At 38.8% G+C, this 16,771-nt stretch overlaps 1 protein-coding gene across 2 annotated transcripts in view; it reads right to left on the reverse strand.

The window, feature by feature from the left end:
• Window positions 1–16,771, reverse strand: part of Nudcd1 (NudC domain containing 1) — a 54,669-nt gene that overhangs the window by 3,081 nt on the left and 34,817 nt on the right. For both annotated transcript variants that reach the window (XM_021182896.2, XM_021182895.2), the window contains exons 8-9: window positions 10,474–10,599; window positions 1,802–1,961 (exon numbers count right to left, since the gene is read on the reverse strand). In XM_021182896.2, coding sequence (XP_021038555.1) covers window positions 1,802–1,961; window positions 10,474–10,599 — 286 coding nt within the window. The remainder of the gene's footprint in view (window positions 1–1,801; window positions 1,962–10,473; window positions 10,600–16,771) is intronic.

Consider the following 16,771-nt stretch of genomic DNA (forward strand, 5'->3'; position numbering starts at 1 on the left):
ATGAATACATAGAGGAAATGTGACACACACTCACATATTCACATGGAAAGAACAAAATTATACACCACAAGGAAATAGATGGGAATGGACATTACCATGTTAAATGTTATCAGCCAGACTCAGACAAATACTTCATGTTTTCATTCACATACAGACTCTACATATTAACACACACACACCCCACACACACCCACAGACATACACATATGTGTAAGTACAGAGAGATACAAAAAGGTGATTAAAAGATAGATGACATCGTAGAGAGTGAAAGAATAAGGAAGAAGACAAAAAAATCATTTTTCTCATGCAAGCTAGATTTAAATGCATACATGAATATTTATATATTTTGCATATATGTTTATATATACTCTAAAGTGAGCAAAGTTATGAGGCACAAGCAGGTCAACACTGCTTGTAAAATATTAGGTGAAGATATAGGGATCTATTTGAGTAGATGAACATTAACTGTACAAGAAACTCCAACAATAATGTATGTAACTCAAGTACTAGCTAATATAAAATTGATTTAAGTTAGGATGAAGCGTGGCAGTTCATTTCCAAGACCATGTTGACATGGAATTGAAGACTCTTAGCATCTAAACGCAACCTGGAAGAACTTTCCTCTTCCTTAAGGAAAGAAGATAATTACAAAACAGCAATTACACTAGAGGACAGAAATTGTGTGGTTAATTAATCTATCAAACCTCTTACTATTTCATTTTATAGAAATCCACTTAAGAGCATGAGTGAGGCCATTTAGCTATAAGCGCTAAGTGACAAATTTCCTCATCAATTAGAGTTGTACACACACAGCCTTTAAAACCCACAATTCTACATTTTGCTGCGAGTTTAAAAAAAGCTTTAAATAAAGCAATAACTGTAGCTAATTCACCTAGTACAACTCCTACACAATATTACATAAAATCAATGATGGCATAGTCTATAGCTATATACTTTAAAATTTTTTCAAGGGGTAGTTTCAAAATAAGTATTTTCCTCTTTAGCAAATAAATTCAATTTGTGCTTGACCTTTTCATGACTGTTTCATTATCATGGCCTCTTGTTTACTCTGTGGCTTGGACTTTGAGTCAGACTCTTGCTACATTAACTCTGGCTAGCCTCAGACGTGTCTGTGCATCCTGCCTCATCACTCGGGTGGTGGGAATGCAGGTGTGCACCACCAGGCTTGGCTTCGTTGACACTTAAGTTCAATGACCTATGTCTTCCAAAAAAAAAGGGGGGTGGGCATTACTGTACAGCAACTGCATGAGTTTCTGAAGAGACTTACATACAAGTTGTGAGTACAGCAAAGTTAAAGCTCCCACTAATAATGACTTAAAAGAAACAACTGATTAGAAATATTCCAAGCCGGGCGTGGTGGTGCACACCTTTAATCCCAATACTCGGGAGGCAGAGGCAAGCAGATTTCTGAGTTCAAGTCCATCGTGGTCTACAGAGTAAGTTCCAGAACAGCCAGGGCTATACAGAGAAACCCTGTCTCAAAAAACCAAAAAAAAAAAAAAAAAAAAAAAAAAAGAGAGAGAGAGAAAAGAAAAGAAATATTCCAATGGCTATATTGTCATTTCCATGTCCATCCTGTGTTATCTTCTGTGCAACTGGAAGAACATGTTCATCTTTCTAGTCAGTTTAACAGGACACAGAAGACCAAACCACAGCAAGAACCAATCCATGTAGCGATCAACGTAATGTAGTCAATGGAGGGCTCCAATTAAGAAGCACAGTTTTAAGATGATGACTACTTGGGCAGACTGGAAATGCTACTGTAGTGAATGCTCTCTACCTAGGGCATTGAAGGTGGCAATGTGCTCCCACATGTCGTCCTGCTTGCTGCAATGTGGTTGCCAGAGGAGAGCATCGACATCATGGCGTAGACAGAAGCACGGCATTTCTTTAGGATCCACAATGACTGAGAACAGGTACTGGTTGCTGCCAAGATTCACCTAAAGTAATAAAGTAAATTTAGTCAAAAAGTTAATAATAAATGAAAAAAAACCTAACATACCACATCATCGCCAATTATTTTAAACTAACTTTTCTTCCTTCCATTCTTCCTAGCATGCAGTTCAGCCAGCCGTGTACTTGGCAATTCTCCTGTCTCAGCCTAGAATTTCACACATGTACCAGACACCACGTCGTGCTTGCTCTACACTTTTAGGACTTAACTGGGTTGGCTCTTCATAGCACTCCTGAAAGGGATGTGTTTCTGTTTACATTCATTTTAAAGGAAAGCAAAGGTGCACTAGGACTTAGCTTGTCCAAAGTGAGGGTGGTTTTAAGTCACAGACAATGAAATCTCTGTTCTTAACCAATATGCCATCTACACCTCAAGGTTAGTAGTTAGTTTAACATATGACGTGAAAGTACCAAAAGAATAGTTTTAGATCAAAGAATACAAACATTAAACTTAATAATGTTAACTTGTAAATATTACCAAGAATAAGTAACAGCTACTACAGCTTATGGGCATATTCTATATATCAGGCATGTATTAAGTACTAATCTCCACAGCTCATGGTGAGCTGTTATCTTCATGGAATAGCTGAAAGTACAGCCTCGAGAGTTTTAGTAATTGGTTCTAGCCTATAAGGAAAACCCACAATATTGGATAAAATCTCAGATCTACTTACCAATTACTGCACTGTGCTCCTGAATTATAGTATTAATATCAACAATATTGTTAGCAGTTGTTATGGCAATACTGACGCTTGAGGAACTCATTTCACTACAAAAGTCACCATCTGAGACTCATAGTTGGATCCTACTTACAGGGAAGCTGCATTAGTAGACATAGGTTTCAGTCATATTCCTCATCAGCCATCTGATTATTAGAGCTTTCAATTCCAACAGAAATAACATCAAATGTAGGTGCTAGGTTTAGAGTTAGTTTTGGGGGGCCCAGTGTGATAAATGCTGGCTTGATTCTATAAATTTCACAGGACAAAAGAGAACAAAATCTTGGCTGAGAAGCTGAGACTTGTACTCTGTAAGGAAAGTCCTAAAAGGCTGTCATGTGAGGATTTACTGGTTCTCCAAGGCAACCTGGGCTCTCAGACTCCAATGGCAAAGTTTCCCACCTCAGGAGAATAACACAGGGAAGCAGGGCTTTTAGGCCCAGAGCACACTCCCCGCAGCAAGGATGGGCTGACATGTTCTCACCTCTGTTCATTTCTTTTTTTCCCTTGCTCTGGCCTGTCAGTGGCCAAGTAAGACTTACTTTCCAAGTAGCGAATGGGCCTGTTAAGAAAGCCTCGGTGGATCCAGCCCTGCTTCAGTTCTTGCTCATTGCTGCTGTTTTCCTTTGGGTTTCCGAGGGCTTTCCCAGAAGGACAAACCCAACTAAAGTAAGGCACAGGCGGACTGCAAGCGGATTTTCATAAAATGTGCCCATTCTACTTTCACGAGTGAAGTGAGAATTAACATTGCAAATGTTGTAGCTTACTTATCCATTAGCCTCCTATGCATGAAGGGACAGCAGTGAGAAAGGAACAAGTCAGCATAAACCATCAGCTGAAGGCTTAACTAAGAGAGAGCTCAGCCATGCAGATCAGAGTGTGTGGGTGGAGGTCTCTCAGCATTAGCCCCGGTTCTGATTACAGGCTTTCTCTTCTGCCACTTACTGATCCATATGTGTGCTACACAGTCTATCACCATGCTACTGACCACAAGCCGGAAGCTCCACACTCTGCCTTACTGACTCCTGCCCTCTTCCACACTCTGCTTATTCCCCAAGACAGACCAATCATCACCTGTTCCTGGAATATTTATTCTCACGATCCTAGGCAATGCACAACTCTAAAACTTCTTTATTTCATGTCTATTATTTCCAATAAAATATTGGACTAGATTAGATTGCTGGGTGCACAGACTACCACCAAATGCTGTCACCCAGAACACCCACACTGTAGGTCTCTGGAACTTCTGAACATTTCTTTAGATAATAAAAAGGTATATTTGGGATTTTCAAATGGCATGATTAACCTGGCTTATCTGAGTTAACCCAATGTATTCTTAAGTTTCCTTGTAAGAGGGAGGAAGAAGGTCACAACATAAAGGACAATAGAAGAATAGAAGCAAGGAAAAGGAGGGTGACTACGGGATACAACACTGCTGCTCATATGGCTACAGGATGGGACTGAGAGCCAATGTAAGCATCCTTTAGGAATGAGAAAGGCATGGGAGGAATTCTCCCCAAGAACTCCACAAAGCAAGCCAGATCTCACAACACATTTTAGGACTTCTAACACTCGGTGACACGGAATGATTTTTTTCCCCCATTAATTCAGATCATGTTTTCACAGTAACAGTAACCCAAGATAGTCACCATGTTAGTACAAGTTTGCCTTTTGTATCTATATCCTATGTGTTTAATGAGTGTTTGTTTTAAAACTATTTCACCAAGGCTCTATACTTAGATGAGATTTACTACAGTCCATTTTACAGTTAGAAAAACTAAAAGATTTTACATGAAAGATTTAGCAACTGGAGGGTTCCAGGGTCACAGGTTTCTGTACTGTCTGTTCTGATCCCCACATTCTGCTACCCACATCACCCTGGCTTTCAATGTCCATATAAGGGCAATGTCCATATACTCCTTTCTAATACACCTACACAAAGCTCTTTAGAGGGCTGACCTCCAGCAACCCGGTTCCATCTCATCCGTTTTCTCTGTACTTTCAGTATTAAAACAAACATCCCATGGCTTAACTAATGAAGAAAATCATCTCTATCATTTACTTTCTGCTTTGACTATAGTTTGTTTTTTTCTTCATATGGAAGCTTAAGTAATGTAACATGTGATGATGTAAATTTCTCTTTCTGAAGGCTTATCCCTACCTGTGCTGAGTGTCATCTATATTTGTAGGGCCGTGGGTGTGTGGGAAGAGAGGAGTAGGAAGAGGGGAGTAGGAGAGAGCCCGCAACTGGTCAGAGTTTCTGTGCCAGACGCTTTCCACATGGCCTCAGGTGGGCATCTGGCTGTGTAAAGCCATTGACCCCACATGGCGGAGGGGTGGACAAGGGGCAGCCCCTGGTACCTGGTTCTCAGTCTCTGGCATCCCACGCTGGATATGGCAGAGGAGCTGAAAACAGAATAGGGGCTCCAGGGCGACACTTGGCCCCTGAGATAAGGGGAGAAGGCAGAGGGAGAGAGGGCACTGGGTGGTTCCCATGCAGGCGAGAGTCCTTAGTCCGGGCCTTGATGAACAGAGGCAGTCTATGGTTTTAGAGTTTTATTGTAGAAAGGCAGGGGGAAAGAGAGAAGAGAGAAGAGAAGAGAAGAGAAGAGAAGAGAAGAGAAGAGAAGAGAAGAGAAGAGAAGAGAAGAGAAGAAGAGAAGAGAAGAGGAGAGACTGGCCATGGCCAAAAGGAGAGAAGGGGGAAGGGAAAGAGAGAAAGAGAATTAGAGAGCAAGAAAGGTGAAGGCTTAGAGAGAGAGGTAAAAGCTTAGAGAATAAGAGAGAGCTTAGAGATCGAGGAGGGGCCAAACAGCCCTTCTTATAGTGGGTTTGTTATCTTGTTGTTGCTAGGTAACTGGGGAGGAATCTAGCCAGAAGGACAGAAGCTTGGGACATTGTCTATGTAACTGAAAGCCACATGTTTCTCCTGTGGGGGCTGTGGGGACGGTAACTTCGACGGGAGCCAGGGGTACAGGAGACCTGGTCAAACGCCTACTGTCCCACGTAGGTGGAAATTACCACCCATCAGGTACCACCGGGGTTCAAGACCTCAACTCAACTGGAGACCAGGCTGTCTGCGCATAGCCCATTGCCCCACATATACTCCATATGAAATTCCTCTACGACTACTATCTATTCTCACAGGCTTGTTTTTGTTTGGTCTTGAATATATTCTATCCTGAAGTGTTCCATGGTTCTTTTCAGACTCTACTTAGTTATATGTATATAGCCTTTGCATATGTTCTAGAAAAACAAACAGGAAACCCTAAACACTCCCTTCTGCCAGACAGAGTGTTTCGAAGAGCACCTATGATTGAAGAGATAGTTTTAGTGATGATGTCTTAGGGTTTTACTACTGTGAACAGACACCATGACCAAGGCAAGTCTTATAAAAAAAACATTTAATTGGGGCTGGCTTATAGGTTCAGAGGTTCAGTCCATTATCATCAAGGTGGGAGCAGGGCAGCATCCAGGCAGGCATGGAGCAGGGGGAGCTGAGAGTTCTATACCTTCATCCAGAAGCTGCTAGTGGAAGATTGACTTCCAGACAACCAGGGTGAGGATCTTATGCCCACACCCACAGTGACACACCTATTCCACCCAGGTCACACCTATTCTAAAAAGGCCACACCTCCAAATGGTGTCACTCCCTGGTCCAAGAATATACAAACCATGACAGACTGTAATTTTAAATACCAACCCCAAGGTTACTCATTTGGTTGTTCTGTTGATACACTGTGTATACAGTGAGACTCTTTGTGTTGCTGTCTGTTTTTTAATTAATTTTATTCTTTTGCAGTTTTTATCTGTAATGTGTAGCATAATCTTTTCTACTATATTTTTGTCATAACAACAGTTAGATTAAATTATTTCTGAAAATTCCTTGTTTCTTGACAATGAAATATTTTTACTATTTGTGTCTAGTTGCTGCTGTAAGAAAATGCCTGGTAGCCAGGCGTGGTGGCGCACGCCTTTAATCCCAGCACTCGGGAGGCAGAGGCAGGCGGATTTCTGAGTTCGAGGCCAGCCTGGTTTACAGAGTGAGTTCCAGGACAGCCACGACTACACAGAGAAACCCTGTCTCGAAAAACCAAAAAAAAAAAGAAAATGCCTGGCATAAACACTTTACAAGAGGAAGACTTTGGCTCCCTAATTTCAGTCACCACAGTGGGGGAACTAGAACAGAGTAGCTTAGCTTATATCATGGTTGTGGTAGGGGGCAGGGTCTGGAGTGAGGAATATTCCTGGGCCAACTGGTTTTCTCTTTTGCTATCTTCATACAATCTGGGACATTAGCCTATCGGATGGCACCTTTCACATTCAAGGCATGCCTTCCCACCTTAGCCACTCCCCGCTGGAAAAGCCTACACATAGTAACTCTTGAAATGCACTCAACTCATCTACATGCCTTTCAATCAATTCAAAATTGACAGCAAAGATTACGTGTCTAACAAATTAAGCTGAGTAAAATAACTACCCTGATAAGTGAATGAAATGAAGTGGGGTAACTAAAAAACATAATTTTTACTTTTGTAAGATCCTGAAGAGACTGAAATAGCCATCATGGGGTGGGGGTGGGGGGGATATGTTACTTTTAAGGATAAAGCCATCAAGTTAAAGAAGGCAAAACACAGAAGATAGATGTTAATCATTATTTACCATGAACAATTGTCCAAGAAAAACAAGAACAAAATGTTTAAAGGGTTCCAGAGTCCCAAACATTATTACAAGGGCTATTGAGTATAATTTACTGATACAGCATTTGTGTAAAAAGCTCTGGTTTCAATGCCCAGATGTTTCTTTATCATTAGTCAGGAACAGGAAGCATAAATCAGTTTTCAAAAGAAAACTCTATATCCTGGTTCTAAATAAAATCTCACGAACTTTTTAACTGTAGACAAAAGTAAACTGGGAGTATAACAAAAAAAAAAAAAAAAAAAAAAATGATAGCAGTGGGCAGATAAATTGTCAGCAAGAGGCAACAATCAATAGTTTATTATCAGAACAATAAAAACAGCGAACCAACTGCAACGAGAAGAAAGGATTTGAAGAGTAGGCTGAGGCAGCCTATTGTAGAGGCAATAAATGCCAATTACCTCAAATGCCTCTATGGGCTTCTATAGAAATAGACAGTATGGTAACTGATGCTCATATTGTTGCTATGCAAGGATCGATAGAAAGTTACTTTCTTCAGGATGTTCAATATACATCATTGGGCGAATAAGAAGAGATTTGAGTAAGATTACTGACAGGGCTTTAAATATAGGCTTTGTATTAAATATGAAAAATTAATCTAGACAACTTCTTTCATAGAAACTCATTCCTTGTTAGTACCAAAGATGTATTTTATTGCCTAAATTAAATAAATCTTTTGTCCAATAAGATAAAAAATACATTATCTGTATTTTCACATTCACTATAGATAAGTTGTATTTAATGCTGAAGTACCAATGAAGACTATAATTAGAGTAATATATTTTCAAGAAAATGTGAAGTAGTCAGCTAATAGTCTTCTTAGGAACACCCAGTAATTAGACTTCTGAAGACTTTTGTGTCAGAATGAAGAAATTCCAAGAATCCTCAATTACTGTTACTAGCCAATTAAATGGAAAACTACTACTGAGAAAAGGATTTTATTTATCTATTCAAGAACAAAGTCTTCATTGGGAAACCAGATCAAAACTTGGATTTTCAATTCACACTTGGTACACAGATGAAATCTATAAAATACTCAGAAGATCTCTATTCCCTACTTTATTTGATCTTCATTATCTAAGAATTAAAAAACTACTATCCACTTCATAAATGAAGAAATTCAAATTTAAGGAGCAGAGATATAGAAATTAAGGAGGTAATAAATAGTGGCTATAATTTAAATACAGATGTGTTTCCAGACTTGTATTCCTCATTGCCAAACACTATTCTCTTCAATAACCCACTTTATAGTAACTATGGGGCAAGTACCCTAGTTTTCCTATATGCTGCTACATCAGATATGGCAATCCACATTCTATGACTTCTGTGAGTTAGGTTAGATAGTAATTTGTTCATGCTTTTACATCTTAAACTGAAAATGGAAGTTTTATAAAATACTCTTTCATTTTGCTTGAGCACTCATTTATTAAATTACTTATATAATTGATTTTTTCCATTACTGTCAGCTAGGATGATATAGTTATCTAAGTGATATAAAATGGAATGATAGAAATAAACATTTAAAAATTTATACAAATCACTAAGATGATAATTTCTACTTAGAAATATAAAGGAAAAGACAGCAGTTTTTCCAGTTTCAAAACTGATCACATTTGATGTTTAGTGATATAAATCATAACTGTCATCGAATTTCATCAAACTATTCCAACAGAAATATAAAAATATACTGAATGAATGGCACAAAATGAATTCATTGTCAAAATGTTTTATACTTGGCTGTTCTAAAGTAAAGGAGAATAAACTACCAGCTACTCTTTGCCTTGAAAACACTGCTCTCCTCTGCAGTGCATTTCCTATCACCTACACTGTATTCTGTGTCTTGTATGAATTCTCTCAATGGACAGCACAAGGACCTGGGAGTCAGAAGAATATAGAGTGAGCACTCAATAACTACAAGAATTTAAAAAAAAAAAGTCAGTTTTCTAATCTTCTCCTAAGATTAAAAATACAACTTAAATACAAAAAAAAAAAAGAGAAGGAACATGAACAAAATTGGCAAGATTAAAAAAAAAAAAAGAAACTAGATAATTTTACTAAGTTAGTTAATATGATCAACTTCAAGCCAGAATAATCAAGAAATATCACATGTAAAAGAGAGACTTTTTCTACAGATTCTGTAAGCATCAAAGGGACTGTTCACAAAAACTTTCTCCAATATATTAAAAAGAAAGGTCTGGATGGGATGAATAAATGACAACCACGGTTATGTCATTTGAGCCACAATCACTAAATGCTATTTTTCCATGGACTGTCCTTCATTTGAAGCAGCTGACAAGCTGCAGTTTATAAGAACTGGATGCCTGGTCCCGACCAGAAGGTGCAGGTGAGGCACAATGAGGCAGGCAAGGACAGACAGCATCGCTCAGACTGTATAGCAGAAGCCAGCTTCAAGAGCCCTAGTCTGTGACTAATTGGACTTTGTAATTCTTCATTAAGGATTTCTGAATATAAAAAGGCTTCATGTAACAAAGATGTTACAAAACAGTAGCATAACGAACAGTAGTTTGGTTAAGGGCACTAGAAGAATGGCTCAGTATTTAGAAGCCCTTGCCGTACAATCACGATGACCAGAGTTTGGATTTCAGTACCATATAACCAACTAGGTATCCTGCAAATGTCATATTTTCTACTTTCAGGGACCTGATCCCCTCTACTGGCCCCATCTGAACATTCATGCACACATGTGGGCACTCATACATACACACATACACAAGTGTATACACACACACACATCATTTTTAAAGTTATTAATAACAAGAGACAATTCTTATTTCTTAATGCTCAGTGTCAGGTATAAAGGAAGTTACTATATATAATAGGTTCACAACTGTATACAAAAGGTAGGCAGAGGAAAAAGCCTGAAATATGTCAATATAAAACAGAACTCAAACAATTATGCCTTTAATATGGAAATGAGGCTACTTCATGGAGTGATAAGATTTACTATACTCAGTAACTTTTAATCAAATTATTTTTGCAAAACATGTATTTCATTCAATTTCCATCTGCCAAATTTCTTATTATCCACAACAGTTTAGAAATGCTATTATCAAGAACTTACCACATGAGTTGTTTTTAATGTATTGCCATCAAATCTGCATAAACTGGAGCTCTCTTCAAAGAAAATATCACATTCTTCTAATTCTTGAGCATTACATGGAGGCTTTTCCTTATCTGGATTTGGATTCTTAAGCCAAAAAAAAAAAAAGTTTCAAACAAAATACAATAATTTATTCATCCTTAAAAATATTTTCAAAATGACAGATTTAGTCAGAAAGGACATTACAACAGTTGGACATACTGCTTCAAGCCTGTGAACCCAGAACTTAAATGTTTGAGGCAGACGGACCATCATGACTTCAAAGCCAGCCTAGGGTACATAGACTGTGTCCAGTCTGGACTAGAGTCCTATTCCAAGACACTAAATCCAACGAACTGGTCAGCTAGCCAGCAACAGGCTCTTAGCTGTTATAAATATATTATATATATCCAAAGATGAAAAAGAAGTTGAAGATGTGATATGAAAGACAGAAAAAAAGAACCTAAATATACAAAGTATGAATAGAAAAAAAAAAAAAAAAAACAAAAACAAAAAAACCATGAGATAGTTAACTAGGTAATTAACCAATGCAGGTATAAACTGAACACTACAGAACATTAGAGATTGGTGTATGTTTAAAAAAAAAAAACAGAGTATAGCAAGTCACAGTAATGAGATTGCTAAAAAATAGTAGTAAAGAGAAAATACTAGAAGCAGTCAGGAAAAAATATTTTGCATGCCTGACATAGGATACAAATAACTGACGTCTCATACAAGCTATGCAGGTCAAATAATACAGTGTTTCAGAAACAGAAACCAAAACTGCTAACACTGAATTATACTCCTGACCAACTGAAAGAGGGAAAACAACAAAAACACTTTTACTAAAAATAGCTGGGAGAAATAATCACCAGCATACCTACACTACAGTAGGAGACACTCTGGGAAATTCTTCAAGGAGGGAAAAGATGAAATTAACTGCTAACTCAAGATAAATGTAAACCAGAGGGAACTGGGAATATGCACGTGTGTGAAAGGACCTGTTTTCTCATTTTGCTCTTCTTCAAACAGAAAGGCAAAAAAAAAAAAAATAATGATGTATAGCAGACTGGAATAAATACATGCCAATAATACAGAGAAAGGAGTGCATACACTGCACAATTCCTAAGCTGAAACTGAAATACTACTGTTTAAGAAATAGTATTAGAGACAGCCACCTAATGTGTATACATGTGTGAGTGTGTGCATGTGTGTGTGTGTGCACATGCAAACAAAAAAGGGAAACATTATTAAGATAATTATTTTAAAAATTAGTTGTCTAAGCTACCTCTGAAGGCAGAGAAAAAAACAAACTTTCAAAGTAAACAAAAGGGAGAGATAAATACAGTAATTAAAAAAGTAAAGAGCTGAAAGTAACACTCCATGTATTAAATTGAATAGTTAAAAACTTTCAAAAAAGGGAACTGAATGCTCGGATGTTAAAACATAATAGTAGATCTTCCACGTGAACTCAGGAGAGGGTCCCAAGGTCCCCAGAGAACTCCCCAAGCCACAGGCGCCCTAGCACACCCAGGATCTTGAGATCACTGGTGAGTGGAACCCAACATCTGTTCCAAAGAACTCCGGAGGGTCTTGTGCCAGCAGGAACAGGGACAAAGGAGCCCCGCCCTACTAGATGCTGGGATTCCTTCAGGTCAGTGCCAGCCAACTTGGTAGGCCCTAGCACACCAAGGATCTTGGGATCACTGAGACCAGGCTACACAGGAGAGCACGTGGGCAGCAGAAGCAACAGAGCTTCTTGAACAGGGTCCCTCTGGGCCTTCATCCACCTTCCCTGCCAGAGGAGAGTCAGCCTCCAGGGAGGGCTCTGACCCCGGGACTCAGGAGGTGGATCTGAGCTCCAGACTTCTGGGCACCCCGCTGAAAGAGGAGACTTTGACTGCAGAAACTGCTCTGACCACTGGAACTCAGGAGAGAGTTGGACTTCCAGGAGTGCTGACAGAGGCTAACAGAATCACAGGAGGAACAAGTAACAGCCAGAGATAGCTAGAACATCTAACAACAGAGGTTACCAGATAGCGAAAGGCAAACATAAGAATCTTACTAACAGAAACCAAGACGACTCACCATCATCAGAACCGAGTAAACCCACCACAGCAAGTCCTGGATACCCCAACACACCCGAAAAGCAAGACTCAGATTTAAAATCATATCTCATGATGCTGGTAGAGGATTTTNAACTCAAGATAAATGTAAACCAGAGGGAACTGGGAATATGCACGTGTGTGAAAGGACCTGTTTTCTCATTTTGCTCTTCTTCAAACAGAAAGGCAAAAAAAAAAAAAAAATAATGATGTATAGCAGACTGGAATAAATACATGCCAATAATACAGAGAAAGGAGTGCATACACTGCACAATTCCTAAGCTGAAACTGAAATACTACTGTTTAAGAAATAGTATTAGAGACAGCCACCTAATGTGTATACATGTGTGAGTGTGTGCATGTGTGTGTGTGTGCACATGCAAACAAAAAAGGGAAACATTATTAAGATAATTATTTTAAAAATTAGTTGTCTAAGCTACCTCTGAAGGCAGAGAAAAAAACAAACTTTCAAAGTAAACAAAAGGGAGAGATAAATACAGTAATTAAAAAAGTAAAGAGCTGAAAGTAACACTCCATGTATTAAATTGAATAGTTAAAAACTTTCAAAAAAGGGAACTGAATGCTCGGATGTTAAAACATAATAGTAGATCTTCCACGTGAACTCAGGAGAGGGTCCCAAGGTCCCCAGAGAACTCCCCAAGCCACAGGCGCCCTAGCACACCCAGGATCTTGAGATCACTGGTGAGTGGAACCCAACATCTGTTCCAAAGAACTCCGGAGGGTCTTGTGCCAGCAGGAACAGGGACAAAGGAGCCCCGCCCTACTAGATGCTGGGATTCCTTCAGGTCAGTGCCAGCCAACTTGGTAGGCCCTAGCACACCAAGGATCTTGGGATCACTGAGACCAGGCTACACAGGAGAGCACGTGGGCAGCAGAAGCAACAGAGCTTCTTGAACAGGGTCCCTCTGGGCCTTCATCCACCTTCCCTGCCAGAGGAGAGTCAGCCTCCAGGGAGGGCTCTGACCCCGGGACTCAGGAGGTGGATCTGAGCTCCAGACTTCTGGGCACCCCGCTGAAAGAGGAGACTTTGACTGCAGAAACTGCTCTGACCACTGGAACTCAGGAGAGAGTTGGACTTCCAGGAGTGCTGACAGAGGCTAACAGAATCACAGGAGGAACAAGTAACAGCCAGAGATAGCTAGAACATCTAACAACAGAGGTTACCAGATAGCGAAAGGCAAACATAAGAATCTTACTAACAGAAACCAAGACGACTCACCATCATCAGAACCGAGTAAACCCACCACAGCAAGTCCTGGATACCCCAACACACCCGAAAAGCAAGACTCAGATTTAAAATCATATCTCATGATGCTGGTAGAGGATTTTAAGAAGGACATTAATAACTCATTTAAAGAGATACAGGAGAACACTGCTAAAGAGGTACAAATCCTTAAAGAAAAACAGGAAAACACAACCAAACAGGTGATGGAATTGAACAAAACCGGTTATACAAGACCTAAAAAGGGAAGTAGAAACAATAAAGAAAACCCAAAGTGAGACAACGCTGGAGATAGAAACCCTAGGAAAGAAATCTGGAACCATAGATGCGAGCATCAGCAACCGAATACAAGAGATGGAAGAGAGAATCTCAGGTGCAGAAGATTCCATACAGAAGATGGACAAAACAATCAAAGAAAATGCAAAATCCAAAAAGATCCTAACTGGAAACATCCAGGAAATCCAGGACACAATGAGAAGTCCAAACCTAAGGATAATAGGAGTAGATGAGAATAAAGATTTTCAACTTAAAGGGCCAGTAAATATCTCAACAAAATTATAGAAGAAAACTTCATTAACCTAAAGAAAGAGATGCCCATGAACATACAAGAAGCCTAAAGAACTCCGAATAGACTGGACCAGAAAAGAAATTCCTCTCGACATAATAATCAGAACAACAAATGCACTAAATAAAGACAGAATATCAAAAGCAGTAAGGGAAAAAGGTCAAGTAACATATAAAGGGAGATTTATTAGAAATATACAAGACTTCTCACCAGAGACTATGAAAGCCAGAAGATCCTGGACAGATGTTATACAGACCCTAAGAGAACACAAATGTCAGCACAGGTTACTATACTCAGCAAAACTCTCAATTACCATAGACGGAGAAACCAAGGTATTCCATGACAAAACCAAATTCACACAATGTCTTTCCACAAATCCAGCCCTTCAAAAGATAATAAAGGGAAAACTCCAACACAAGGATGGAAATTACGCCCTAGAAAAAGCAAGAAAGTAATCCTTCAACAAACCTAAAAGAAGAGAGTTGCAAGAACAGAACCCTAACAACAAAAATAACAGGACGCAATAATTACTTTCCCTTAATATCTCTTAATATCAATGGACTCAATTCCCCAATAAAAAGACATAGACTAACAGACTGGCTCGGTAAACAGGACCCAACATTTTGCTGCATACAGGAAACCTACCTCAGGAATAAAGACAGACACTACCTCAGAGTAAAAGGCTTAAAACAATTTTCCAAGCAAATGGTCTGAAGAAACAAGCTGGAGTAGCCATCCTAATATGAAATAAAATCGAATTCCAACCCAGTTATCAAAAAAAGACAAGAAGGGGCACTTCATACTCATCAAAGGAAAAATCTACCAAGATGAACTCTCAATTCTGAAAAGGTATGCTCCAAATGCAAGGGCATCCACATTCATTAAGGAAACTTTAGTAAAGCTCAAAGCACACACTGCACCTCCTACAACAATAGTGGGAGACTCTTAACACCCCACTCTCATCATTGGACAGATTCTGGAAACAGAAACTAAACAGAGACACATGGAAACTAACAGAAGTTATGAAACAAATGGATTTAACAGATATCTATAGAACATTTTATCCTAAATCAAAAAGATATATCTTCTTCTCAGCACCTCATGGAACCTTCTCCAAAACTGACCATATAATTGTTCATAAAACAGGCCTCAACAGATACAAAAACATTGAAATTATCCCTTGCATCCTATCAGATCACCACGGACTAAGGCTGATCTTCAATAACAACATAAATAATAGAAAGCCAACATTCATGTTGAAGGTGAGAAACACTCTACTCAATGATAACTTGGTCAAGAAAGAAATAGAGATTAAAGACTTTTCAGAGTTTAATGAAAATGAAGCCACAACATACCCAAACTTATGGGACATAATGAAAGCTTTNCTAAGAGGAAAACTCATAGCTCTGAGTGCCTCCAAAAAGAAACTAGAGAAAGCATACACTAGCAGCCTGACAGCACACCTAAAAACTCTAGAACAAAAGAAAGCAAATTCACCCAAGAGGAGTTGAATGCCGGAAATAATCAAACTCAGAGCTGAAATCAACCAAGTGAAAACAAAAAGAACTATACAAAGAATCAACCAAACCAGGAGCTAGTTTTTTGAGAAAATCAACAAAATAGATAAACCATTAGCCAGACTAACTAGAGGGAACAGGTACAATATCCTAATTAACAAAATCAGAAATGAAAAAGGAGACATAACAACAGAACATGAGGAAATCCAAAGCATCATCAGATCCTACTACAAAAAGGCTATACTCAACAAAACTGGAACACCTGGATGAAATGGACAATTTTGTAGACAGATACCAGGTACCAAAGTAAAATCAGGATAAGATTAATGATCTAAACAGTTCCATCTCCCCTAAAGAAATAGAAGCAGTCATTAATAGTCTCCCAACCAAAAAAAAGTCCAGGACCAGATGGGTTTAGTGCAGAGTTCTTTCAGATGTTTAAAGAAAACCTAATTTCAATTCTCCTCAAACTATTCCAATAAATAGAAACAGAAGGTACTCTAACCAATTCATTCTGTGAAGTCACAATTACTCTGATACCTAAACCACATAAAGACCCAATAAAGAAAGAGAACTTCAGACCAATTTCCCTTATGAGTATCAATACAAAAACACTCAATAAAATTCTCCCTAACCGAATCCAAGAACACATCAAAACAATCATCCATCATGATCAAGTAAGCTTCATCCCAAGGATGCAGGGATTGTTTAATATATAGGAAATCTATCAATGTAATTCAGTATATAAACGAACTCAAAGACAAAAACCACATGATCATCTCATTAGATGCTGAGAAAGCATGTGACAAAATCCAACACCCATTCATGATAAAAGTCTTGGAAAGATCAG

This window comes from Mus caroli, chromosome 15 (genome assembly GCF_900094665.2).
Source record: "Mus caroli chromosome 15, CAROLI_EIJ_v1.1, whole genome shotgun sequence".
NCBI lineage: Eukaryota > Metazoa > Chordata > Mammalia > Rodentia > Muridae > Mus > Mus caroli.